The 26,807-nt window shown below is 45.1% G+C and overlaps 1 protein-coding gene across 1 annotated transcript in view; it reads right to left on the bottom strand.

Annotated features, from left to right (window-relative positions):
• Positions 1 to 26,807, bottom strand: part of LOC118386427 (inactive phospholipase C-like protein 1) — a 124,989-nt gene that overhangs the window by 24,608 nt on the left and 73,574 nt on the right. Inside the window, exons 2-4 of the mRNA XM_052522868.1 lie at positions 17,702 to 17,776; positions 16,481 to 16,768; positions 10,525 to 10,812 (exon numbers count right to left, since the gene is read on the bottom strand). Of these exons, the coding sequence (XP_052378828.1) occupies positions 10,525 to 10,812; positions 16,481 to 16,768; positions 17,702 to 17,776 (651 nt within the window). The remainder of the gene's footprint in view (positions 1 to 10,524; positions 10,813 to 16,480; positions 16,769 to 17,701; positions 17,777 to 26,807) is intronic.

Raw genomic sequence — 26,807 nt, 5'->3', positions numbered from 1 at the left:
CCCTGGCCTACCCTTCCATGATACTAGCCCCCTGACTAGTGCCCCTGGCCTACCCTTCCATGATACTAGCCCCCTGACTAGAGCCCCTGGCCTACCCTTCCATGATACTAGCCCCCTGACTAGAGCCCCTGGCCTACCCTTCCATGCTACTAGCCCCCTGACTAGTGCCCCTGGCCTACCCTTCCATGCTACTAGCCCCCTGACTAGAGCCCCTGGCCTACCCTTCCATGCTACTAGCCCCCTGACTAGAGCCCCTGGCCTACCCTTCCATGATACTAGCCCCCTGACTAGTGCCCCTGGCCTACCCTTCCATGCTACTAGCCCCCTGACTAGAGCCCCTGGCCTACCCTTCCATGATACTAGCCCCCTGACTAGAGCCCCTGGCCTACCCTTCCATGATACTAGCCCCCTGACTAGTGCCGCTGGCCTACCCTTCCATGATACTAGCCCCCTGACTAGAGCCCCTGGCTGACCCTTCCATGATACTAGCCCCCTGACTAGTGCCCCTGGCCTACCCTTCCATGCTACTAGCCCCCTGACTAGTGCCCCTGGCCTACCCTTCTATGATACTAGCCCCTGACTAGAGCCCCTGGCCTACCCTTCCATGCTACTAGCCCCTGACTAGAGCCCTGGCCTACCCTTCCATGCTACTAGCCCCCTGACTAGTGCCCCTGGCCTACCCTTCCATGCTACTAGCCCCCTGACTAGAGCCCCTGGCCTACCCTTCCATGCTACTAGCCCCTGACTAGAGCCCCTGGCCTACCCTTCCATGATACTAGCCCCTGACTAGTGCCCCTGGCCTACCCTTCCATGCTACTAGCCCCTGATTAGTGCCCTGGCCTACCCTTCCATGCTACTAGCCCCCTGACTAGAGCCCCTGGCCTACCCTTCCATGCTACTAGCCCCCTGACTAGAGCCCCTGGCCTACCCTTCCATGTTACTAGCCCCCTGACTTGTGCCCCTGGCCTACCCTTCCATGCTACTAGCCCCCTGACTAGATCCCCTGGCCTACCCTTCCATGATACTAGCCCCCTGACTAGTGCCCCTGGCCTACCCTTCCATGATACTAGCCCCCTGACTAGTGCCCCTGGGCTACACTTCCATGATACTAGCCCCCTGACTAGAGCCCCTGGCCTACCCTTCCATGCCAAAATAGCCCACCCAATTTACCTACCTCATCCCCATACTGTTTTTATTTATTTACTTTTCTGCTCTTTTGCACACCAGTATCTCTACCTGCACATTACCATCTGATCATTTATCACTCCAGTGTTAATCTGCTAAATTGTAATTATTTGCCTACCTCCTCATGCCTTTTGCACACAATGTATATAGACACTTTTTTTCTTTTTTTCGACTGTGTTATTGACTTGTTTAGTGTTTACTCCATGTGTAACTCTGTGTTGTCTGTTCACACTGCTTTGCTTTATCTTGGCCAGGTCGCAGTTGTAAATGAGAACTTGTTCTCAACTAGCCTCCCTGGTTAAATAAAGGTGTTCTCAACTAGCCTCCCTGGTTAAATAAAGGTGTTCTCAACTAGCATACCTGGTTAAATAAAGGTGTTCTCAACTAGCCTCCCTGGTTAAATAAAGGTGTTCTCAACTAGCCTCCCTGGTTAAATAAAGGTGTTCTCAACTAGCCTCCCTGGTTAAATAAAGGTGTTCTCAACTAGCCTCCCTGGTTAAATAAAGGTGTTCTCAACTAGCCTCCCTGGTTAAATAAAGGTGTTCTCAACTAGCCTCCCTGGTTAAATAAAGGTGTTCTCAACTAGCATACCTGGTTAAATAAAGGTGTTCTCAACTAGCCTCCCTGGTTAAATAAAGGTGTTCTCAACTAGCCTACCTGGTTAAATAAAGGTGTTCTCAACTAGCCTCCTGGTTAAATAAAGGTGTTTCTCAACTAGCCTCCCTGGTTAAATAAAGGTGTTCTCAACTAGCCTACCTGGTTAAATAAAGGTGTTCTCAACTAGCCTCCCTGGTTAAATAAAGGTGTTCTCAACTAGCCTACCTGGTTAAATAAAGGTGTTCTCAACTAGCCTCCCTGGTTAAATAAAGGTGTTCTCAACTAGCCTCCTGGTTAAATAAAGGTGTTCTCAACTAGCCTACCTGGTTAAATAAAGGTGTTCTCAACTAGCCTCCCTGGTTAAATAAAGGTGAAATAAATCATATAATAATAAATGGTCTACAGGAGAGACTTGCACACACATGGGCATCTGTACTGATTTCACAACGGGCTTCAAACCCAGTGCCTGAGCGTTGATTCAGACAGATTAGCTATGGAGCTGCAGTCCAGCATGAACACACACACACCTACATGCTGTCTCACACACACACCCTCTCACACAAACACCTCTGATTGGCTGTATTTAGGCCTGTGTATCTCCAGCTGCTATCTGGTTTCCTACTGTTTATCCCAGAATATCTTCATCCTTGTCAAAATGTCCTGCGGCGTGATTCAGTTGACTATAATATTGCTCTGACGTTCTGTACTGTTAGGAAATATCAAGGACTGCTGACGACCTGTCTGTATACATTTTGAACACTGAGTATATCAAACAAGGACCGCAATGGAAATAAGCTGTTACTGTTTATTGTGTTATCCTTGATGATTTGCATGCGGAGGCGTCACCAGCTGGAGGACTATTATGAATGGATTTTACAAATAAATTACAAATAAATTAAATCAATCAATCAACATTAAGAACACCCTCCTAATATTGAGTTGCTCCCCCTTTTGCCCTCAGAATATCCTCTAATTCGTCAGGCTATGGATTGTACAATGTGTCGAAAGCGTTCCACAAGGATGCTGGCCCATGTTGACTCCAATGCTTCCCAGTTGTGTCACGTTGTCTGGATGTCCTTTGGGTAGTGGACCATTCTTCATACACACAGGAAACTGTTGAGCGTGAAAAACCCAGAAGCATTGCAGTTCATGACACAAACCGGTCATTTTTCAACCACTCCACAAATGTATTGTTAACAAACTATAGTTTTATCAAGTCGGTTAGGACATCTACTTTGTGCATGACACAAGTCATTTTCCAGCAATTGTTTACAGACAGATTATGACATTTAAAATTCACTGTATCACAATTCCAGTGGGTCAGAAGTTCACATACACTAAGTTGACTGTGCCTTTCAACAGCTTGGAAAATACCAGAAAATTATGTCATGGCTTTAGAAGCTTCTGATAGGCTAATTGACATTATTTGAGTCAATTGGAGGTGTACCTATGGCTGTATTTCAAGGTCTACCTTCAAACTCAGTGCCTCTTTGTTTGACATCATGGGAAAATTATAAGAAATCAGCCAAGACCTCAGAAAACAAATTGTAGACCTCCACAAGTCTGGCTCATCCTTGGGAGCAAGATCCAAACGCCTGAATGTACCACGTTCATCTGTACAAACAATAGTACACAAGTATAATCAACATGGGACCACGCAGCCGTCATACAGCTCAGGAAGAAGACACGTTCTGTCTCCTAGAGATGAACGTATGTTGGTGTGAAAAGTGCAAATCAATAACAGAACAACAGCGAAGGACCTTTTGAAGATGCTGGAGGAAATAGGTACAAAAGTATCTATATCCACAGTAAAACGAGTCCAATATCGACACAACCTGAAAGGCCGCTCAGCAAGGAAGAAGCCACTGCTCCAAAACCGCCATTAAAAAAAAGACAGACTACGGTTTGCCACTGCACATGAGGACAAAGATCGTACTTTTTGGAGAATTGTCCTCTGGTCTGATGAAATAAAAATAGAACTGTTTAGCCATAATGACCATCGTTATGTTTGGAGGAAAAAGGGTGAGGATTGCAAGCCGAAGAACACCATCCCAACCAGGAAGCACGGGGGTGTTAGCATCCTGCTGTGGGGGTGCTTTGCTGCAGGAGGGACTGGTGCACTTCACAAAATAGATGGCATCAGGAGGAAGTAAAATAATATATATAATATTTAATATATTGAAGCAACACACACGCACACACACACACACACTATCCTACCGATCCTCGACTTCGGCGATGTCATCTACAAAATGGCTTCCAACACTCTACTCAGCAAACTGGATGCAGTCTATCACAGTGCCATCCGTTTTGTCACTAAAGCACCTTATACCACCCACCACTGCGACTTGTATGCTCTAGTCGGCTGGCCCTCACTATATATTCGTCAGCCAGACCCACTGGCTCCAGGTCATTTACAAGTCCATGCTAGGTAAAGCTCCGCCTTATCTCAGTTCACTGGTCACGATGGCAACACCCATCCGTAGCACGCTCCAGCAGGTGTATCTCACTGATCATCCCTAAAGCCAACACCTCATTTGGCCGCCTTTCGTTCCAGTACTCTGCTGCCTGAGACTGGAACGAAATAAAATCGCTGAAGTTGGAGACTTTTATCTCCCTCACCAACTTCAAACATCAGCTATCCGAGCAGCTAACCGATCGCTGCAGCTGTACATAGTCTATAGGTAAATAGCTCACCCTTTTTCACCTACCTCATTCCCATACTGTTTTTATACTGTTTTTATTTATTTACTTTTCTGCTCTTTTGCACACCAATATCTCTACCTGTACATGCCCATCTGATCATTTATCACTCCAGTGTTAATCTGCAAAATTGTATTATTCGCCTACCTCCTCATGCCTTTTGCACACATTGTATATAGACTGCCCATTTTTTTCTACTGTGTTATTGACTTGCTAATTGTTTACTCCATGTGTAACTCTGTGTTGTCTGTTCACACTGCTATGCTTTATCTTGGCCAGGTCGCAGTTGCAAATGAGAACTTGTTCTCAACTAGCCTACCTGGTTAAATAAAGGTGAAATAAAATAAAAAATAAAAACATCTCAAGACATCAGCATGAAGTTAAAGCTTGGTCGCAAATGAGTCTTCCAAATGGACAATGACCCCAAGCATACTTCCAAAGTTGTGGCAAAATGGCTTAAGGACAACACATTCAAAGTACTGGAGTGGCCATCACAAAGCCTGACCTCAATTCTACAGAAAGGAGGCCTACAAACCTGACTCAGTTACACCAGCTCTGTCAGGAGGAATGGGACAAAATTCACCCAACTTATTGTGGGAAGCTTGTGGAAGGCTACCCAAAACGATTGACCCAAGTTAAACAATTTAAAGTCAATTCTACCAAATAATAATTGAGGGTATGTAAACTTCTGATCCACTGAGAATGTGATGAAAGAAATAAAAGCTGAAATAAATAATTCGCTCTACTATCATTCTGATATTTCACATTCTTAAAATAAAGTGGTGATCTAACTTACCTAAAACAGAACATTTTTACTAGGATTAAATGTCAGGAATTGTGAAAAACTGAGTTTAAATGTATTTGGCTACGTGTATGTATGTAAACTTCCGATTTCAACTGTATGTATGTCGCACACACACACACACACACACACACACACACACACACACACACACACACACACACACACACACACACACACACACACACACACACACACACACACACACACACACACACACACACACACACACACACACACACACACACACACACACACACACACACACACACGCACAAAAGTTTGGGGCCACTTAGAAATTTCCTTGTTTTCCATGAAAACATACATGACATTCAAGACATGAAATAGTCAAGACGTAGTCAAGACGTTGACAAGACATAGTCAAGACGTTGACAAGACATAGTCAAGATGTAGTCAAGCGTTGACAAGACATAGTCAAGGCGTTGACAAGACATAGTCAAGGCGTAGTCAAGGCGTAGTCAAGGCGTTGACAAGACATAGTCAAGGCGTTGACAAGACATAGTCAAGGCGTAGTCAAGGCGTAGTCAAGGCGTAGTCAAGACGTTGACAAGGCGTAGTCAAGGCGTTGACAAGGCGTAGTCAAGGCGTAGTCTGGGACGTAGTCAATACGTTGACAAGACATAGTCAAGGCGTAGTCAAGGCGTTGACAAGGCGTAGTCAAGGCGTAGTCAAGGCGTAGTCAAGGCGTTGACAAGACCTAGTCAAGGCGTTGACAAGGCGTAGTCAAGGCGTAGTCAAGGCGTAGTCAAGGCGTGAGTCAAGGCGTTGACAAGACCTAGTCAAGACGTTGACAAGGCGTTGACAAGACATAGTCAAGGCGTAGTCAAGGCGTGGTCAAGGCGTTGTCAAGGCGTTGACAAGGCGTAGTCAAGGCGTTGACGAGGCGTAGTCAAGGCGTGGTCAAGGCGTAATCAAGACGTAGTCAAGGCGTTGACAAGACATAGTCAAGGCGAGTCAAGGCGTTGACAAGACGTAGTCAAGCGTAGTCAAACCCAGTCAAGGCGTTGACAAGACCTAGTCAAGGCGGTCAAGGCGTTGACAAGACCTAGTCAAGGCGTAGTCAAGGCGTTGACAAGGCGTGGTCAAGGCGTGTAGTCAAGGCGTAGTCAAGGCGTGAGTCAAGGCGTTGACAAGACCTAGTCAAGGCGTTGACAAGACCTAGTCAAGACGTAGTCAAGGCGTTGACAAGACCTAGTCAAGGCGTAGTCAAGACGTTGACAAGACGTAGTCAAGGCGTAGTCAAGGCGTAGTCAAGGCGTTGACAAGACCTAGTCAAGGCGTAGTCAAGGCGTCAGTCAAGACGTTGACAAGGCGTAGTCAAGGCGTGGTCAAGGCGTAGTCAAGGCGTTGACAAGACATAGTCAAGGCGTGGTCAAGGCGTAGTCAAGCGTAGTCAAGGCGTTGACAAGGCGTAGTCAAGGCGTTGACAAGGCGTGGTCAAGGCGTGGTCAGGCGTGGTCAAGACGTTGACAAGACATAGTCAAGGCGTAGTCAAGGCGTTGACAAAAGTCAAGGCGAGTCAAGGCGTAGTCAAGGCGTTGACAAGACCTAGTCAAGGCGTAGTCAAGGCGTTGACAAGACCAGTCAAGGCGTAGTCAAGATGTTGACAAGGCGTAGTCAAGGCGTAGTCAAGGCGTAGTCAAGGCGTTGACAAGACCTAGTCAAGACGTTGACAAGACCTAGTCAAGGCGTAGTCAAGGCGTTGACAAGACCTAGTCAAGGCGTTTCAAGGCGTTGACAAGACGTAGTCATTGCGTAGTCAAGGCGTTGACAAGACCTAGTCAAGGCGTACGTCAAGGCGTTGACAAGACCTAGTCAAGGCGTAGGTCAAGGCGTTGACAAGACGTAGTCAAGGCGTATCACCACGTTGACAAGACCTAGTCAAGGCGGAGTCAAGGCGTTGACAAGACCTAGTCAAGGCGTAGTCAAGGCGTTGACAAGGCGTGGTCAAGGCGTGGTCAAGACGTAAGTCAAGGCGTTGACAAGGCGTGAGTCAAGGCGTTGACAACACGTAGTCAAGGCGTAGTCAAGACGTGGAAGTCAAGGCGTTGACAAAGGCGTAGTCAAGGCGTAGTCAAGGCGCAGACAAGGCGTGTCAAGGCAGTCAAGGCGTTGACAAGACCTAGTCAGGCGTGTAGTCAAGGCGTTGACAAGACCTAGTCAAGACGTAGTCAAGACGTTGACAAGACCTAGTCAAGGCGTAGTCAGGCGTTGACAAGGCGTTGACAAGGCGTAGTCAAGGCGTTCAAGGCGTAGTCAAGGCGTTGACAAGGCGTTGACAAGGACGTCAGTCAAGACGTAGTCAAGGCGTAGTCAGAGGCGTTGACAAGACCTAGTCAAGGCGTAGTCAAGGCGTTGACAACGGCGTTGACAAGGCGTGGTCAAGGCGTGAGTCAAGGCGTTGACAAGACATAGTCAAGACGTAGTCAAGGCGTAGTCAAGACATAGTCAAGGCGTAGCCAAGGCGTTGACAAGGCGTGGTCAAGACGTAGTCAAGGCCCAGTCAAGACGTTGACAAGACATAGTGAAAGGCGTGGTCAAGGCGTGGTCAAGGCGAGTCAAGACATAGTCAAGGCGTAGTCAAGGCGTTGACAAGGCGTGGTCAATCGTAGTCAAGGCGTAGTCAAGGCGTACAGACAAGGCGTAAAGTCAAGGCGTTGACAAGGCGAGAGTCAAGGCGTTGACAAGGCGTAGTCAAGGCGTTGACAAGGCGTGTCAAGGCGTTGACAAGGCGTGTCAAGGCGTAGTCAAGGCGTTGACAAGACGTAGTCAAGACGTAGTCAAGACGTTGACAAGGTTATAAATAATGATTTTTAATTTAAATAATAATTGTGTCCTTCAAACTCTGCTTTTGTTCATTTGCAGCAATTACAGCCTTGTAGAATTTTGGCATTCTAGTTGTCAATTTGTTGAGGTAATCTGGAGGGATTTCACCCCATGCTTCCAGAAGCACCTCCCACAAATTGGATTGGTTTGATGGGCACTTCTTACGTACCACACGGTCAAGCTGCTCCCACAACAGCTCAATAGGGTTGAGATCCGGTGACTGTGCTGGCCACTCCATTATAGACAGAATACCAGCTGACTGCTTCTTCCCTAAATAGTTATTACCTAGTTTAGAGCTGTGCTTTGGGTCATTGTACTGTGGAAATTGGCTCCAATTAAGCGCCATCCACAGTATGATGTTGCAAAATGGAGCGATAGCCTTCCTTCTTCCAAGATCCCTTTTACCCTGTACAAATCTCCCACTTTACCACCACCAAAGCAACCCCAGACCATCACATTGTCTCCACCATGCTTGACAGTTGGCGTCAAGTACTCCTCCAGCATCTTTTACATTTTCCGCGTCTCACGAATGTTCTTCTTTGTGAGCCGAACACCTCAAACTTCTGTCTATAACACTTTTTTCCAATCTTCCTCTGTCCAGTGTCTGGGATCTAAATCGTTTATTTTTATTGGCCAGTCTGAGATCTGGCTTTTTCTTTGCAACTTTACCTAAAAGGCCAGCATCCCGGAGTCACCTCTTCACTGTTGACGTTGAGACTGGTGTTTTGCGGGTACTATTTAATGAAGCTGCCAGTTGAGGACTTGTGAGGCATCTAGACTAGACACTCTAATGTACTTGTCCTCTTGCTCAGTTGTGCACCGGGGCCTCCCACTCCTCTTTCTATTCTGGTTAGGGACAGTTTGCGCTGTTCTGTGAAGGGAGTATTAGACAATGTTGTACGAGATCTTCAGTTTCTTGGCAATTTCTCACATGGAATAACCTTAATTTCTCAGAACAAGAATAGACTGACGAGTTTCAGAAGAAAGTTCTTTGATTCTGGCCATTTTGAGCCTTTAATCGAACCCACTAATGCCGATGCTCTAGATAATCAACTAGTCTAAAGAAGGACAGTTTTATTGCTTATTTAATCAGTACAACAGTTTTCAGCTGTACTAACACAACTGCAAAAGGGTTTTCTAATGATCAATTATCCTTTTTGAAATTATAAACTTGGATTAGCTAACACAACGTGCCATTGGAACACAGGAGTGATGGTTGCTGATAATGGGCCTCTGTAGATATTCCATTTATTTTTATTTTTTTTATCTGCCGTTTCCATCTACAATAGTAATTTACAACATTAACAATGTCTACACTGTATTTCTGATCAATTTCACGTTATTATAAATGGACACATTTATTTTGCTTTTCTTTCAAAAACAAGAACATTTCTAAGTGACCCCAAACTTCTGAACGATAGTGTATACAGTACCAGTCAAACGTTCGGACACATCTATTCATTCAACGGTTTTTATTTATTTTTACTATTTTCTACATTTTCGTTTCTCTTTGCTTATTTGAGCTGTTCTTGCCATAATATGGACTTGGTATTTTACCAAATAGGGCTCTCTTCTGTATACTGTACTAACCCTTAATGTGTTGGCTCAAACACATTAAGAAGGAAAGAAATTCCACAAATGAACTTTTAAGAAGGCACACCTGTTAATTGAAATACATTCCAGGTGACCAACTCATGAAGCTGGTTGAGAGAATGCCAAGAGCGTGGAAAGCTATCATCAAGGCAAAGATTGGCTACTTTGAAGAATCTCAAATATAAAATATATTAACATAGCATGGGTCATTTTTATGATTACTACATGATTCCATATGAGTTATTTCATAGTTTTGATGTCTTCACTATTATTCTACAATATAGAAAATAGTCAAAAATAAGAACAACCCTGGAATGAGAAGGTGTATCCAAACCTTTGACTGGTACTGTATCTGTATGTGTATATTATATGCAGACTCAATCTGTACACCCACCATGCTACTAAGTATAAGTAAACTTACATAACTAGGTTGGATATCCACCTAGAGCATGTTCCATATTTACATTAGATATCCAGCTATGAAGACAATCATTTTTATAATTCAAGCTGTTATAGTAACTATTGCTATCATAAGTATCACAGACAATTTAATAAAATAAACCGGGCCACAATTGATTGAATTGATAACGGAATTGACCTCAACTCTAATGATCTTTAAACCTTTTCTACTAGTTTTACTCCAGTCTACCATTAACATATATACAATATTAGTATCTAACTCTACCCCAGTCCTCTTATTTAAGTTTCCTTGATGCCGGGACAGATGGTAAGACCGCTATGAAGACAATACCCCCTCTAGTTTAACTGTAGTCCTGTCCCCTCACACAGACACACACCTTAGCTTCCTTGATCCCAGGATACAGCTTGCAGATGGTTGCCACGGCCGTATCCTCTGAGACGACCCCGTATCCATCTTCATCCACCTCTGCAAACTCTGCGGCCAGCCAATCCCTCCTCATCTTACTGCCGAGGCTACCCTCCCCTATGATGCTCCCCTCTCCCAGACCTCCTCCTCCACCTGCCCCCCCTCCATGCCCGATGACAGAGGGGTGGGACACCAGGTAGCGCAGCCCCGTTACCCAGATGTTGGCCACGTCAGGGGAGAGAGCCACCAGGTCCAGAGACTAGGAAATACAAATCACATTAAATTAAACACATTTTTTCCCCCAGTAAAACAAGTCAAAAGTAAATCACCTTTACCACATCTTGTTACGTTACAGCCTTATTCTAAAGTTGATTACATTGTTTTCACCCCCATCATCAATCTACACACAATGCCCCATAATGAAAAAGCAAAAACAGGTTTTTAAATCAAATCAAATTGTATTTCTCACATGCGTCAAATACAACAGTGAAATGTTTGCTTACGAGCTCCTAACCAACAGTGCAGTTTCAAAAAATACGGATAAGAATAAGAGATAAAAGTAACAAGTAATTAAAGAGCAGCTGTCACACCCTGACCATAGTTTTCTTTGTATGTTTCTATGTTTTGTTTGGTCAGGGTGTGATCTGAGTGGGCATTCTATGTTGGATGTCTTGTTTGTCTATTTCTATGTCTGGCCTGATATGGTTCTCAATCAGAGGCAGGTGTTAGTCATTGTCTCTGATTGGGAACCATATTTAGGTAGCCTGGGTTTCACTGTGTGTTTGTGGGTGATTGTTCCTGTCTCTGCGTTTTGTACCAGATAGGACTGTTTTAGGTTTTCACACTTTTGTTAGTTTATTCATGTACAGTTTCTTTATTAAAGTACAATGAATAACAACCACGTTGCATTTTGGCCCGCCTCTACTTCACCTAAAGAAAGCCGTTACAGCAGCAGTAAAAAATAACAATATGTACAGAGTCAATGTGTTGCGGCACCGGTTAGTTGAGGTAGTATGTACATGTAGGTAGAGTTATTAAAGTGACTATGCATAGATGACAACAGAGAGTGGGTGTGGGGGGGGTAATGTGAATAGTCTGGGTAGACATTTGACTAGATGTTCAGGAGTCTTATGGCTTAGGGGTAGAAGCTGTTTAGAAGCCTCTTGGACCTAGACTTGGCGCTCCAGTACCACTTGCCATGCGGTTGCAGAGAGAACAGTCTGACTCGGGTGGCTGGAGTCTGACAATTTGGTATAGAGGTCCTGGATGGCAGGAAGCTTGGCCCCAGTGATGTACTGGGCCAGTCGCCCAGTGAATGTTGACCTGTCTAAAGGTCTTCCTCACATCGGCTGTGGAGAGCATGATCACACCGTCTCCCGGTACAGCTGGTGCTCTCATGCATGTTTCAGTGTAAGTATTCAGACACTTTACTCAGAACTTTGTTGAAGCACCTTTGGCAGCGATTGTACCCTCAAGTCTTCTTGGGTATGATGCTACAAGCTTGGCACACCTGTGTCTGGGGAGTTTCTCCCATTCTTCTCTGCAGATCCTCTCAAGCTCTGCCAGGTAGAAGCCTCCTCCCGAAGTTTGTTCTATTCACTGCTTTAGCACACTCTGCCAACCCGGATGTTCTAGCTGTGTCTGAATCCTGGCTTAGGAAGACCACCAAAAATTCAGAAATTTTAATTCCAAACTACAACATTTTCAGACAAGATAGAACTGCCAATGGGGGCGGTGTTGCAATCTACTGCAAAGATAGCCTGCAGAGTTCTGTCCTACTATCCAGGTCTGTACCCAAACAATTTGAACTTCTACTTTTAAAAATCCACCTCTCTAAAAACAAGTCTCTCACCGTTGCCGCCTGCTATAGACCACCCTCTGCCCCCAGCTGTGCTCTGGACACCATATGTGAACTGATTGCCCCCCATCTATCTTCAGAGCTCGTGCTGCTAGGTGACCTAAACTGGAACATGCTTAACACCCCAGCCATCCTACAATCTAAACTTGATGCCCTCAATCTCACACAAATTATCAATGAATCTACCAGGTACCTCCCCAAAGCCTTAAACACGGGCAGCCTCATAGATATCATCCTAATCAACTTCCCCTCTAAATACACCTCTGCTGTCTTCAACCAAGATCTCAGCGATCACTGCCTCATTGCCTGCATCTGTAATGGGTCAGCGGTCAAACGACCTCCACTCATCAATGTAAAACGCTCCCTGAAACACTTCAGCGAGCAGGCCTTTCTAATCGACCTGGCCGGGGTATCCTGGAAGGATATTGATATCATCCCGTCAGTAGAGGATGCCTGGATATTTAAAAAAAAAATGCCTTCCTAACCATCTTAAATAAACATGCCCCATTCAAGAAATTTAGAACCAGGAACAGATATAGCCCTTGGTTCTCCCCAGACCTGACTGCCCTTAACCAACACAAAAACATCCTATGGCGTTCTGCATTAGCATCGAACAGCCCCCGTGATATGCAGCTGTTCAGGGAAGCTAGAAACCATTATACACAGGCAGTTAGAAAAGCCAAGGCTAGCTTTTTCAAGCAGAAATTTGCTTCCTGCAACACTAACTCAAAAACTTTCTGGGACACTGTAAAGTCCATGGAGAATAAGAACACCTCCTCCCAGCTGCCCACTGCACTGAAGATAGGAAACACTGTCACCACTGATTAATCCACCATAATTGAGAATTTCAATAAGCATTTTTCTACGGCTGGCCATGCTTTCCACCTGGCTACTCCTACCCCGGTCAACAGCACTGCACCCCCAACAGCAACTCGCCCAAGCCTTCCCCATTTCTCCTTCTCCCAAATCCATTCAGCTGATGTTCTGAAAGAGCTGCAAAATCTGGACCCCTGCAAATCAGCCGGGCTAGACAATCTGGACCCTTTCTTTCTAAAATTATCTGCCGAAATTGTTGCCACCCCTATTACTAGCCTGTTCAACCTCTCTTTCGTGTCATCTGAGATTCCCAAAGATTGGAAAGCAGCTGCGGTCATCCCCCTCTTCAAAGGGGGGGACACTCTTGACCCAAACTGCTACAGACCTATATCTATCCTTCCATGCCTTTCTAAGGTCTTCGAAAGCCAAGTCAACAAACAGATTACCGACCATTTCGAATCTCACCATACCTTCACTGCTATGCAATCTGGTTTCAGAGCTGGTCATGGGTGCACCTCAGCCACGCACAAGGTCCTAAACGATATCATAACCGCCATCGATAAGAAACATTACTGTGCAGCTGTATTCATTGATCTGGCCAAGGCTTTCGACTCTGTCAATCACCACATCCTCATCGGCAGACTCGACAGCCTTAGTTTCTCAAATGATTGCCTCGCCTGGTTCACCAACTACTTCTCTGATAGAGTTCAGTGTGTCAAATCGGAGGGTCTGCTGTCCGGACCTCTGGCAGTCTCTATGGGGGTGCCACAGGGTTCAATTCTTCGACCGACTCTCTTCACTGTATACATCAATGAGGTCGCTCTTGCTGCTGGTGAATCTCTGATCCACCTCTACGCAGACGACACCATTCTGTATACTTCCGGCCCTTCTTTGGACACTGTGTTAACAACCCTCCAGGCACGCTTCAATGCCATACAACTCTCCTTCCGTGGCCTCCAATTGCTCTTAAATACAAGTAAAACTACATGCATGCACCTACCCGCCTGTCCAACATCACTACTCTGGACTGCTCTGACTTAGAATACGTGGACAACTACAAATACTTAGGTGTCTGGTTAGACTGTAAACTCTCCTTCCAGACCCATATTAAACATCTCCAATCCAGAGTTAAATCTAGAATTGGCTTCCTATTTCGCAACAAAGCATCCTTCACTCATGCTGCCAAACATACCCTTGTAAAACTGACCATCCTACCAATCCTCGACTTTGGCGATGTCCTTTACAAAATAGCCTCCAATACCCTACTCAACAAATTGGATGCAGTCTATCACAGTGCAATCCGTTTTGTCACCAAAGCCCCATATACTACCCACCATTGCGACCTGTACGCTCTCGTTGGCTGGCCCTCGCTTCATACTCGTCGCCAAACCCACTGGCTCCATGTCATCTACAAGACCCTACTAGGTAAAGTCCCCCCTTATCTCAGCTCGCTGGTCACCATAGCATCTCCCACATGTAGCACACGCTCCAGCAGGTATATCTCTCTAGTCACCCCCAAAACCAATTCTTTCTTTGGCCACCTCTCCTTCCAGTTCTCTGCTGCCAATGACTGGAACGAACTACAAAAATCTCTGGAAACTGGAAACACTTATCTCCCTCACTAGCTTTAAGCACCAACTATCAGAGCAGCTCAGAGATTACTGCACCTGTACATAGCCCACCTATAATTTAGCCCAAACAACTACCTCTTTCCAAACTGTAATTTATTTATTTATTTTGCTCCTTTGCATCCCATTAGTTTTATTTCTACTTTGCACATTCTTCCATTGCAAAACTACCATTCCAGTGTTTTACTTGCTATATTGTATTTACTTTGCCACCATGGCCTTTTTTGCCTTTAACTCCCTTCTCACCTCATTTGCTCACATTGTATATAGACTTGTTTATACTGTATTATTGACTGTATGTTTGTTTTACTCCATGTGTAACTCTGTGTCGTTGTATCTGTCGAACTGCTTTGCTTTATCTTGGCCAGGTCACAATTGTAAATGAGAACTTGTTTTCAACTTGCCTACCTGGTTAAATAAAGGTCAAATAAATAAATAAATAAAATAAATAAAAAGGTTGGATGTGCAGTATTTACTGAGGAGTGGCTTCTGTCTGGCCATAAAGGCCTGCTGCAGAGATGGTTGTCCTTCTGGAAGGTTCTCCCATCTCCACAGGGGAACTTTGTCAGAGTGACCATCGGGTTCTTGGTCAACTCCCTGACCAAGGCCCTTCTCCCCCGATTGCTCAGTTTGGTCATGCACCCAGCTCTAGGAAAAGTCTTTGTGGTTCCAAACTTCTTCCCTTTAAGAATGATGGAGGCAACGGTTTTCTTGGGGACCTTCAATGCTGCAGAAATGTTTTGGTATCCTTCCCTAGATCTGTGCCTCGACACAATCTTGTCTCTACGAACAATTCTTTCAACCTCATGGCTTGGTTTTTGCTCTGACATGCTCCATCAACCGTGGGACCTTATGTAGACAGGTGTGTGGCTTTCCAAATCATGTCCAATCAATTTCATTTACCTCAGGTGGACTCAAATCAAGTTGTAGAAACATCTCAAGGATGATCAATGGAAACAGGATGCACCTGAGCTCAACTTCAAGTCTCATAGCAAAGATTCTGAATACTTATGTAAATAAGGTATCTGTTTATTATTTTTAATACATTTGAAAAATATTCTACAAACCTGTTTTCACTTTGTCATCATGTGGTATTGTGTGTAGATTGATGAGATGAAAACATCAATTTTAGAATAAGGCTGTACCGTAACAAAATGTGGGAAAAGGGGTCTGAAAATGTGGGAAAAGGGGTCTGAAAATGTGGGAAAAGGGGTCTGAAAAATGTGGGAAAAGGGGTCTGAAAAATGTGGGAAAAGGGGTCTGAAAAATGTGGGAAAAGGGATCTGAAAAATGTGGGAAAAGGGATCTGAAAAATGTGGGAAAAGGGGTTTGAATACACTGTATTTGACATTGCCTGAGTGCCAGTCTGTGTCTGCTCCATTGCCAACTCCTTGGCATGACAATTCCATTAGAAGTTGGCAAGGCAGCTTAAACTGAACTAGCTACCTCTTACCTGGTAGTCATCCCCGTGGATGACAGAGAAGGCTGCCTCTTACCTGGTAGTCATCCCCGTGGATGATAGAGAAGGCTGCCTCTTACCTGGTAGTCATCCCTGTGGATGATAGAGAAGGCTGCCTCTTACCTGGTAGTCATCCCTGTGGATGATAGAGAACGCTGCCTCTTACCTGGTAGTCATCCCCGTGGATGATAGAGAACGCTGCCTCCTCAGCCAGATGTTCTGCAGCAGGTCCGTTATGCAGGAAGGTCTCAGTGCTCTTCCCCGTCCTAACCTCCCTGATAGTGGCCATGTCCAGGCGGGCGCGCTCCCCATCCTTCTTAGAGGGCTCCCAGCGCAGGCAGCTGAGGTCCTGGTCCAGGGTGTAGAAACGACTGTAGACCCGGGAGTTGGGACGCACCTTCTTCAGCTCACAGCCCCCCTGCATGAAGGCCAGGCAGTCGGCAGCGCTGCTCACCTGGAGGCGACGGAAGATGCTTATATGCTTATATACTGCTTTTGAATGTGTTATGAATGTGTTATGAAATGCTTATATACTGCTTATGAATGTGTTATGAAATGCTTATATACTGCTTATGAAGGTGTTATGAAATGCTTATATACTGCTTATGAATGTGTTATGAAGTGCTTATATACTGCTTATGAAGGTGTTATGAGTGTGTTATGAATGTGTTATGAGTGTGTTATGAGTGTGTTATGAATGTGTTATGAATGTGTTATGAATGTGTTATGAAGTGCTTATATACTGCTTATGAAGGTGTTATGAGTGTGTTATGAATGTGTTATGAGTGTGTTATGAGTGTGTTATGAATGTGTTATGAATGTGTTATGAATGTGTTATGAGTGTGTTATGAGTGTGTTATGAGTGTGTTATGAGTGTGTTATGAGTGTGTTATGAATGTGTTATGAATGTGTTATGAGTGTGTTATGAGTGTGTTATGAATGTGTTATGAATGTGTTATGAATGTGTTATGAATGTGTTATGAGTGTGTTATGAATGTGTTATGAATGTGTTATGAATGTGTTATGAATGTGTTATGAGTGTGTTATGAATGTGTTATGAATGTGTTATGAGTGTGTTATGAATGTGTTATGAATGTGTTATGAATGTGTTATGAGTGTGTTATGAGTGTGTTATGAGTGTGTTATGAATGTGTTATGAGTGTGTTATGAGTGTGTTATGAGTGTGTTATGAATGTGTTATGAATGTGTTATGAGTGTGTTATGAATGTGTTATGAATGTGTTATGAATGTGTTATGAGTGTGTTATGAGTGTGTTATGAAATCCTTATTATAGGTACCCTTCAAATAAAGTGTTATCCGTTTCATTTATATTTACAGACAGAGATCTAAAACGGCTTAATAAAAAAAAGAGAAACTAAAAACAAACCTTCTTCTCTGAGGGGATGCTACTGAAGGACACAGTCTTCTTGCGCCCGCCGGCCACCTTGTGCACTGAAGGATCCTGGGTAAAAACACAGAGAAGAGCAGAGCGTGAGACAGGCAGACAAGTGTACTTATGATTTCTGCAGGTTATGTTTAGAATGTACTAAACATACATTACAGGCAGGTATATCACAGCAACTGACATTTAAAAAGGAGTAGAGGATTATGTGGACGTGGAGTTTGGAGCATAAATCATTTGTACCTATTGAGGTAGCTAAGAAAGCCATCACTATTAAAACCTAGATACCATTGCCTACCGTTGTGCCCTTGAGCAAGGCACTTAACTCCCCACAACAGTGTGGCAGCCCCCCGCACCTCTCCAAAACCATTGTCTTTCAGAGGAGTTGGGATAAAAGCGGAAGTCAAATTTCAGTTGGACCTTGTGTGCAATTGACCAATAAGCTCATACGAAAGTGGCTCACCTTATGTGTAGAACTAACATTATACACTGGGTGTTTCTTCGTGCCCTGAATTCTGATTGGTGGACAGCCATAATACATCAGACCGTATATCACAGGTATGACAAAACATTTATTTTTACTGCTCTAATTATGTTGGTAACCAGTTTATAATAGCAATAAGGCACCTCGGGGGTATGTGGTGTATGGCCAATATACCACAGCTAAGGGCTGTGTCCAAGCACTCCATGTTGTGTTGTGAGTAAGAACATCCCTTAGCCGTGGTATATTGGCCATATACCACACCCCCTCGGGCCTTATTGCTTAAATGACTCAACAATCCCTGCCTTCTGGGGATGCTATGAAGTCCAAAAGTTATGGACGGAGATAGAAAGTTGTCTGTCAGAAGTATTACAATGTAAATGTACTTCTAACACGTCTGTGTCCATATTCCAAGACAAGACATATGAGGGTGCAGTGAGATACAAGAGGGGTTGGACCATACTTTTCTCCTCAATCATCTTGAAAAAACAAATACTTTAAAACTGGAAGTGAACCAATCCTCCATCGTTAACACAATGGAAAGGTCAAATGCTTTGTTATCTAAATGTTAAGTGTGTGGGCGACGGAGAGAAACTAAACGGTGCAGTTTCAGGCCATGTGACAGAGTGATGCAGGCGCTGGAGATGCTTTTTTTTTGTTCCAAAAATAAATATATTTTGTTTATTTGACCTTTATTTAACAAGGCAAGTCAGTTATTAAGAACAAATTCTTATTTACAATGACAGCCTACCCCGGCCAAACCCGGACGACGCACAATTGTGCACTGCCTTATGGGACTCCCGATCACGCCCGGATGTGATACAGCCTGGATTTGAACCTCTTGCACTGAGATGCAGTGCTATAGATCGCTGTGCCACTCAGGAGCCTGATAAAGACCCAATAGATGAATAAATATTGATAGGAGTGGGGGAAAAGGTGCTTGTGTATTGGTAAGCACACCAAATATGGCAATAACGATAAGCACTCAAATAAAGATGGCACTTCTAACAGCCTGTCACACCACAGCCTGCTGAATTTGCAAGATAACTTTTCTTATTTCGGCACAAATGAACATTTGGCACTAACTCGCCCATGGATTGATGTTTCAGCACTGTCTCAATGAAGAGTTGGGCGTTGGACTAGGACGCGCCGTCACAAGCCTGCTACAGTTAGCGGCAGGCGGACCAGCATTATCCACCATCGTAGTACGGATGAAGCCTGAGCTGGAATGTGAAGCTAACTGAAGCTGGTTAGCTTTAGAAAACCCTGAGTAGATGGATCTAGCTGCGACAACAACCACTGTGCCCCCTCTCTGGCCTACCAATAGGACCAGGGCCCCTCTCTGGCCTACCAATGGGAGTTTTTCCCTCTACCCAGGAGCGACAACAACAACTATGACATCATCTACTGCTGTACCCTGCACTAAAGTGGTTTGTGTGTGTGTGTGTGTGTGTGTGTGTGTGTGTGTGTGTGTGTGTGTGTGTGTGTGTGTGTGTGTGTGTGTAACTTGACATCCATTGCCTGGCCAATAATACACAGTAGAGAAACCTGAGCTGCAGATTCTTCCCTTCCCTAACAGAGAGACAGGGCTCCTTCCCTAACAGAGACCCAGACAGAGGGACATGCCTCAGCAGCCCAGACCTGAGGAGAATGTCCTCATCCTTCTTCCCTAACAGAGACCCAGACAGAGGGACATGCCACAGCAGCCCAGACCTGAGGAGAATGTCCTCATCCTTCTTCCCTAACAGAGACCCAGACAGAGGGACATGCCACAGCAGCCCAGACCTGAGGAGAATGTCCTCATCCTTCTTCCCTAACAGAGACCCAGACAGAGGGACATGCCTCAGCAGCCCAGACCTGAGGAGAATGTCCTCATCCTTCTTCCCTAACAGAGACCCAGACAGAGGGACATGCCTCAGCAGCCCAGACCTGAGGAGAATGTCCTCATCCTTCTTCCCTAACAGAGACCCAGACAGAGGGACATGCCTCAGCAGCCCAGACCTGAGGAGAATGTTCTCATCCTTCTTCCCTAACAGAGACCCAGACAGAGGGACATGCCACAGCAGCCCAGACCTGAGGAGAATGTCCTCATCCTTCTTCCCTAACAGAGACCCAGACAGAGGGACATGCCTCAGCAGCCCAGACCTGAGGAGAATGTCCTCATCCTTCTTCCCTAACAGAGACCCAGACAGAGGGACATGCCACAGCAGCCCAGACCTGAGGAGAATGTCCTCATCCTTCTTCCCTAACAGAGACCCAGACAGAGGGACATGCCACAGCAGCCCAGACCTGAGGAGAATGTCCTCATCCTTCTTCCCTAACAGAGACCCAGACAGAGGGACATGCCACAGCAGCCCAGACCTGAGGAGAATGTCCTCATCCTTCTTCCCTAACAGAGACCCAGACAGAGGGACATGCCTCAGCAGCCCAGACCTGAGGAGAATGTCCTCATCCTTCTTCCCTAACAGAGACCCAGACAGAGGGACATGCCTCAGCAGCCCAGACCTGAGGAGAATGTCCTCATCCTTCTTCCCTAACAGAGACCCAGACAGAGGGACATGCCTCAGCAGCCCAGACCTGAGGAGAATGTCCTCATCCTTCTTCCCTAACAGAGACCCAGACAGAGGGACATGCCACAGCAGCCCAGACCTGAGGATAATGTCCTCATCCTTCTTCCCTAACAGAGACCCAGACAGAGGGACATGCCACAGCAGCCCAGACCTGAGGAGAATGTTCTCATCCTTCTTATTCTACAGAGGACCAGAGCCACGGCTAGCTGAGAGCTCAAACCTGGACAGAACCCTCTGGAACATCGGTCAGGCTACACTCCCATGTCAATTATACTTTCACCACTCAACTAAGACCAGACTGTGACCCCAGCTTAAAGGGATAGTTCAACCAAATAACAAAATGACATTTGTTTCCTGCCCCTGTAAGCAGACACACAGACTTTAGTGTAGTGTCCCTGGCACGGCTTCCACATCCTAACATTTTAGCATTCGTGGCACAAGTCATGATACCGATATTCAACATTTTCCCACATCATGAGAGAGTTTGACCTAGTATCTACTGTCAATTCAATTAAATTCAAGGGACTTTATTGGCATGGGAAACATGTGTTAACATTGCCAAAGCAAGTGAGGTAGATAATATACAAAAGTGAAATAAACAATAAAAATTAATAGTAAACATTATACATACAGAAATTTCAAAACAATAAAGACATAAAGACAAAACAATAAAGACATTACAAATGTCATATATATATATATATATATATATATATATATATATATACAATGTTGTAACAATGTACAAATGGTTAAAGTACACACACCATTTACAATGGTGTTTGTTCTTCACTGGTTGCCCTTTTCTTGTGGCAACAGGTCACACATCTTGCTGCTGTGATGGCACACTGTGATATTTCACCCAGTAGATATGGGAGTTTATCAAAATTGGATCTACACTCTCCAATTCTGTTCAACAAAATATTTTTTTAAGATGGATGCTTTGACAATGTGCGGACAGACAGCGGACAGACAGCGGACAGACAGCGGACAGACAGCCAGGCTTAGTATGAACCAGGTCAGCGGGTATTTAGGTGGACGGGGCAGGACAAGGGCACAGCTTTAACAGGAACAGCGGGCCCTGTGTCACAGTATATGGCATTCCCCCAGAGGGCACGGGAAAACAGGTCAACCCTCCTGCCGTGGTGACATACTGTATTATGTCCTCCTGGAAACCATGACTACAGGCCGTAAAGCTTTTAATGCACCACGGTTCAGCCTAAAAGAGCATATATCACCTAGTGTTAACCCCCCAACCCTAAGCACTCTCTCTTTGTTTTAGTTGTTTTTCCTCTACATTATTGAGCTTCGGCCAGAATGGAGCACAGATGGAGAGATGGAGGAAACATAAGATGGAAACATAGATAGTGGGGCCAGAGAAAACAAGAAAGTGAGGGCAAAGAGAGAAGTGGCGAGGGGGGTGAAAGGAGAACAGAGTCAATTCTAGAAAGGATAAGAGAGTGAGGGCAGAGGAAAATCACAGAGAAGAAGGAGAGGAAGTTGAATGAGAGGAGCGAGAGATGAAAGAAAGTAGAGGAGATGATGGAGAGTAGTGGAGAGGAAGGAGAGGAGAGAGTATGGAGAGAGTAGAGGACGGACAGAGTAGAGAATGGAGAGAGTAGATGATGGAGAGAGAAGAGGAAGGAGAGAGTAGAGGAAGGAGAGATGGAGAGAGTAGAGGAAGGAGAGAATAGAGGATGGGGAGAGGACGGAGAGAGTAGAGGACAGAGAGAGTAGAGGACGGGGAGAGGACGGAGAGAGTAGAGGACGGAGAGAGTAGAGGACAGAGAGAGTAGAGGACAGAGAGATGGAGAGAGTAGAGGAAGGAGAGAGTAGAGGATGGAGAGAGTAGAGTAAGGAGAGAATAGAGGAGAGAGTAGAAGAAGGAGAGAGTAGAGGACAGAGAGAGTAGAGGAAGGAGAGAGTAGAGAATTTTTTAATTTTTTTATTTCACCTTTATTTAACCAGGTAGGCTAGTTGAGAACAAGTTCTCATTTGCAACTGCGACCTGGCCAAGATAAAGCATAGCAGTGTGAACAGACAACACAGAGTTACACATGGAGTAAACAGAATGGAGAGGAGGAGGGGAAGGAGAGAGTAGAGGAAGGAGAGAGTAGAGGAAGGAGAGAGTAGAGGACAGAGAGAGTAGAGGACGGAGAGAGTAGAGGATGGAGAGAGTAGAGGAAGGAGAGAGTAGAGGATGGAGAGTAGAAGATGAAGAGGAAGGAGAGAGTAGAGTAGAGGAGAGAGTAGAGGAAGGAGAGAGTAGAGGAAGGAGAGAGTAGAGGACGGAGAGAGTAGAGGATGGAGAGAGTAGAGGATGGAGAGAGTAGAGGAAGGAGAGAGTAGAGGAAGGAGAGAGTAGAGGAGAGAGTAGAAGAAGGAGAGAGAAGAGGAAGGAGAGAGTAGAGTAGAGGAGAGAGTCGAGGAAGGAGAGAGTGGAGGAAGGAGAGTAGAGTAGAGTACGGAGAGAGTAGAAGATGGAGAGAGAAGAGGAAGGCGAGAGTAGAGGAAGGAGAGAGGAGAGGACGGAGAGACTTTAACTTTAACTCTACCTACATGTAAATATTACCTCAATTACCGGTGCCCTGCACATTGACTCTGTACCGGTACCCCCTGTATATAGTCTCCACATTAACTCTGTACCGGTACCCCCTGTATATAGCCTCCACATTGACTCTGTACCGGTACCCCCTGTATATAGTCTCTACATTGACTCTGTATCGGTACCCCCTGTATATAGTCTCCAAATTAACTCTGTACCGGTACCTCCTCTATATAGTCTCCACATTAACTCTGTACCGGTACCCCCTGTATATAGCCTCCACATTAACTCTGTACCGGTACCCCCTGTATATAGTCTCCACATTAACTCTGTACCGGTACCCCCTGTACATAGCCTCCACATTAACTCTGTAGTCTCCACATTAACTCTGTACCCCCTGTATATAGTCTCCACATTAACTCTGTCTCCCCCTGTATATAGCTTCCACATTAACTCTGTACCGGTACCCCTGTATATAGTCTCCACATTAACTCTGTACCGGTAGTTCCCCCCTGTATATAGTCTCCACATTAACTCTGTACCGGTACCCCCTGTATATAGTCTCCACATTAACTCTGTACTGGTACCCCCTGTATATAGTCTCCACATTAACTCTGTACTGGTACCCCCTGTATATAGTCTCCACATTAACTCTGTACCGGTACCCCCTGTATATAGTCTCCACATTAACTCTGTACCGGTACCCCCTGTATATAGTCTCCACATTAACTCTGTACTGGTAGTCTCCACATTAACTCCCCCTGTATATAGCCTCCACATTAACTCTGTACCGGTACCCCCTGTATATAGTCTCCACATTAACTCTGTACCCCAGTACCCCCTGTTTATAGTCTCCACATTAACTCTGTACCGGTACCCCCTGTATATAGTCTCCACATTAACTCTGTACTGGTACCCCCTGTATATAGCCTCCACATTAACTCTGTACCGGTACCCCCTGTATATAGTCTCCACATTAACTCTGTACCGGTACCCCCTGTATATAGTCTCCACATTAACTCTGTACCGGTACCCCCTGTATATAGTCTCCACATTAACTCTGTACCGGTACCCCCTGTATATAGTCTCCACATTAACTCTGTACCGGTACCCCCTGTATATAGCTTCCACATTAACTCTGTACCGGTACCCCTGTATATAGTCTCCACTGTATATATTAACTCTGTACCGGTACCCCCTGTATATAGTCTCCACATTAACTCTGTACCGGTACCTCCCTGTATATAGTCTCCACATTAACTCTGTACCGGTACCCCCTGTATATAGTCTCCACATTAACTCTGTACGGTACCCCCTGTATATAGTCTCCACATTAACTCTCTGTACCCCCTGTATATAGTCTCCACATTAACCCCTGTATATAGTCTCCACATTAACTCTGTACTGGTACCCCCTGTATATAGTCTCCACATTAACTCTGTACCGGTACCCCCTGTATATAGTCTCCACATTAACTCTGTACTGGTACCCCCTGTATATAGTCTCCACATTAACTCTGTACTGGTACCCCCTGTATATAGCCTCCACATTAACTCTGTACTGGTACCCCCTGTATATAGTCTCCACATTAACTCTGTACCGGTACCCCCTGTATATAGTCTCCACATTAACTCTGTACCGGTAGCCCCTGTATATAGCCTCCACATTAACTCTGTACCGGTACCCCCTGTATATAGTCTCCACATTAACTCTGTACCGGTACCCCTGTATATAGTCTCCACATTAACTCTGTACCGGTACCCCCTGTATATAGTCTCCACATTAACTCTGTACCGGTACCCCCTGTATATAGTCTCCACATTGACTCTGTACCGGTGCCCCCTGTATATAGTCTCCACATTAACTCTGTACCGGTACCCCTGTATATAGTCTCCACATTAACTCTGTACCGGTACCCCCCTGTATATAGTCTCCACATTGACTCTGTACCGGTACCCCCTGTATATAGCCTCCACATTAACTCTGTACGGTACCCCTGTATATAGTCTCCACATTACTCTGTACTCTGTACCGGTACCCCCTGTATATAGTCTCCACATTAACTCTACCGGTACCCCTGTATATAGTCTCCACATTAACTCTGTACCGGTACCCCCTGTATATAGTCTCCACATTAACTCTGTACCGGTACCCCCTGTATATAGTCTCCACATTAACTCTGTACTGGTACCCCCTGTATATAGTCTCCACATTAACTCTGTACCGGTATCCCCTGTATATAGTCTCCACATTAACTCTGTACTGGTACCCCTGTATATAGCCTCCACATTAACTCTGTACCGGTACCCCCTGTATATAGCCTCCACATTAACTCTGTACCGGTACCCCCTGTATATAGCCTCCACATTAACTCTGTACCGGTACCCCTGTATATAGCCTCCACATTAACTCTGTACCGGTACCCCTGTATATAGTCTCCACATTGACTCTGTACCGGTACCCCTGTATATAGCCTCCACATTAACTCTGTACCAGTACCCCCTGTATATAGTCTCCACATTAACTCTGTACCGGTACCCCTGTATATAGTCTCCACATTAACTCTGTACCGGTACCCCCTGTATATAGTCTCCACATTAACTCTGTACCGGTACCCCCTGTATATAGTCTCCACATTAACTCTGTATTGGTACCCCTGTATATAGTCTCCACATTGACTCTGTACCAGTACCCCTGTATATAGCCTCCACATTAACTCTGTACCGGTACCCCCTGTATATAGCCTCCACATTAACTCTGTACCGGTACCCCTTTTTTGTATAAAGCCTCGCTATTGTTATTTTACTGCTCTTCTTTAATTATTTGTTACTTTTTTTCTTCAATTTTTTTACACATCAATTTTTTTTTTACTTGTTGGTTAGGGCTTGTACGTAAGAATTTCACTGTCAGGTCTATAGCTGTTGTATTCAGAACTTCACTGTAAGGTCTACAATTGTTGTATTCAGCATTTCACTGTGAGGTCTACAGCTGTTGTATTCAGCATTTCACTGTAAGGTCTACAACTGTTGTATTCAGCATTTCACTGTGAGGTCTACAGCTGTTGTATTCAGCATTTCACTGTGAGGTCTACAGCTGTTGTATTCAGCATTTCACTGTGAGGTCTACAGCTGTTGTATTCAGCATTTCACTGTGGGGTCTACGGTCTCTGGCGCTTTAGGGTTAGAATAGTGCTGGTGATACGGTCTCTGGCGCTTTGGGTTAGAATAGGGCTGGTCGCATTTCACGGTCTCTGATGCTCTAGGGTTAGAATAGGGCTGGTATTCGATACAGTCTCTGGCGCTTTAGGGTTAGAATTCAGCATGGTCGATACGGTCTCTGGCCCTTTAGGGTTAGAATAGGGCTGGTCGATACGGTCTCTGGCCCTTTAGGGTTAGAATAGGGCTGGTCGATACGGTCTCTGACGCTTTAGGGTTAGAATAGGGCTGGTCGATACGGTCTCTGGCGCTTTAGGGTTAGAATAGGGCTGGTCGATAC

The sequence above is a fragment of the Oncorhynchus keta genome, chromosome 7 (genome assembly GCF_023373465.1).
Source record: "Oncorhynchus keta strain PuntledgeMale-10-30-2019 chromosome 7, Oket_V2, whole genome shotgun sequence".
Classification (NCBI taxonomy): Eukaryota; Metazoa; Chordata; class Actinopteri; order Salmoniformes; family Salmonidae; genus Oncorhynchus; species Oncorhynchus keta.
This window is presented reverse-complemented; position numbering and strand designations above follow the sequence as displayed.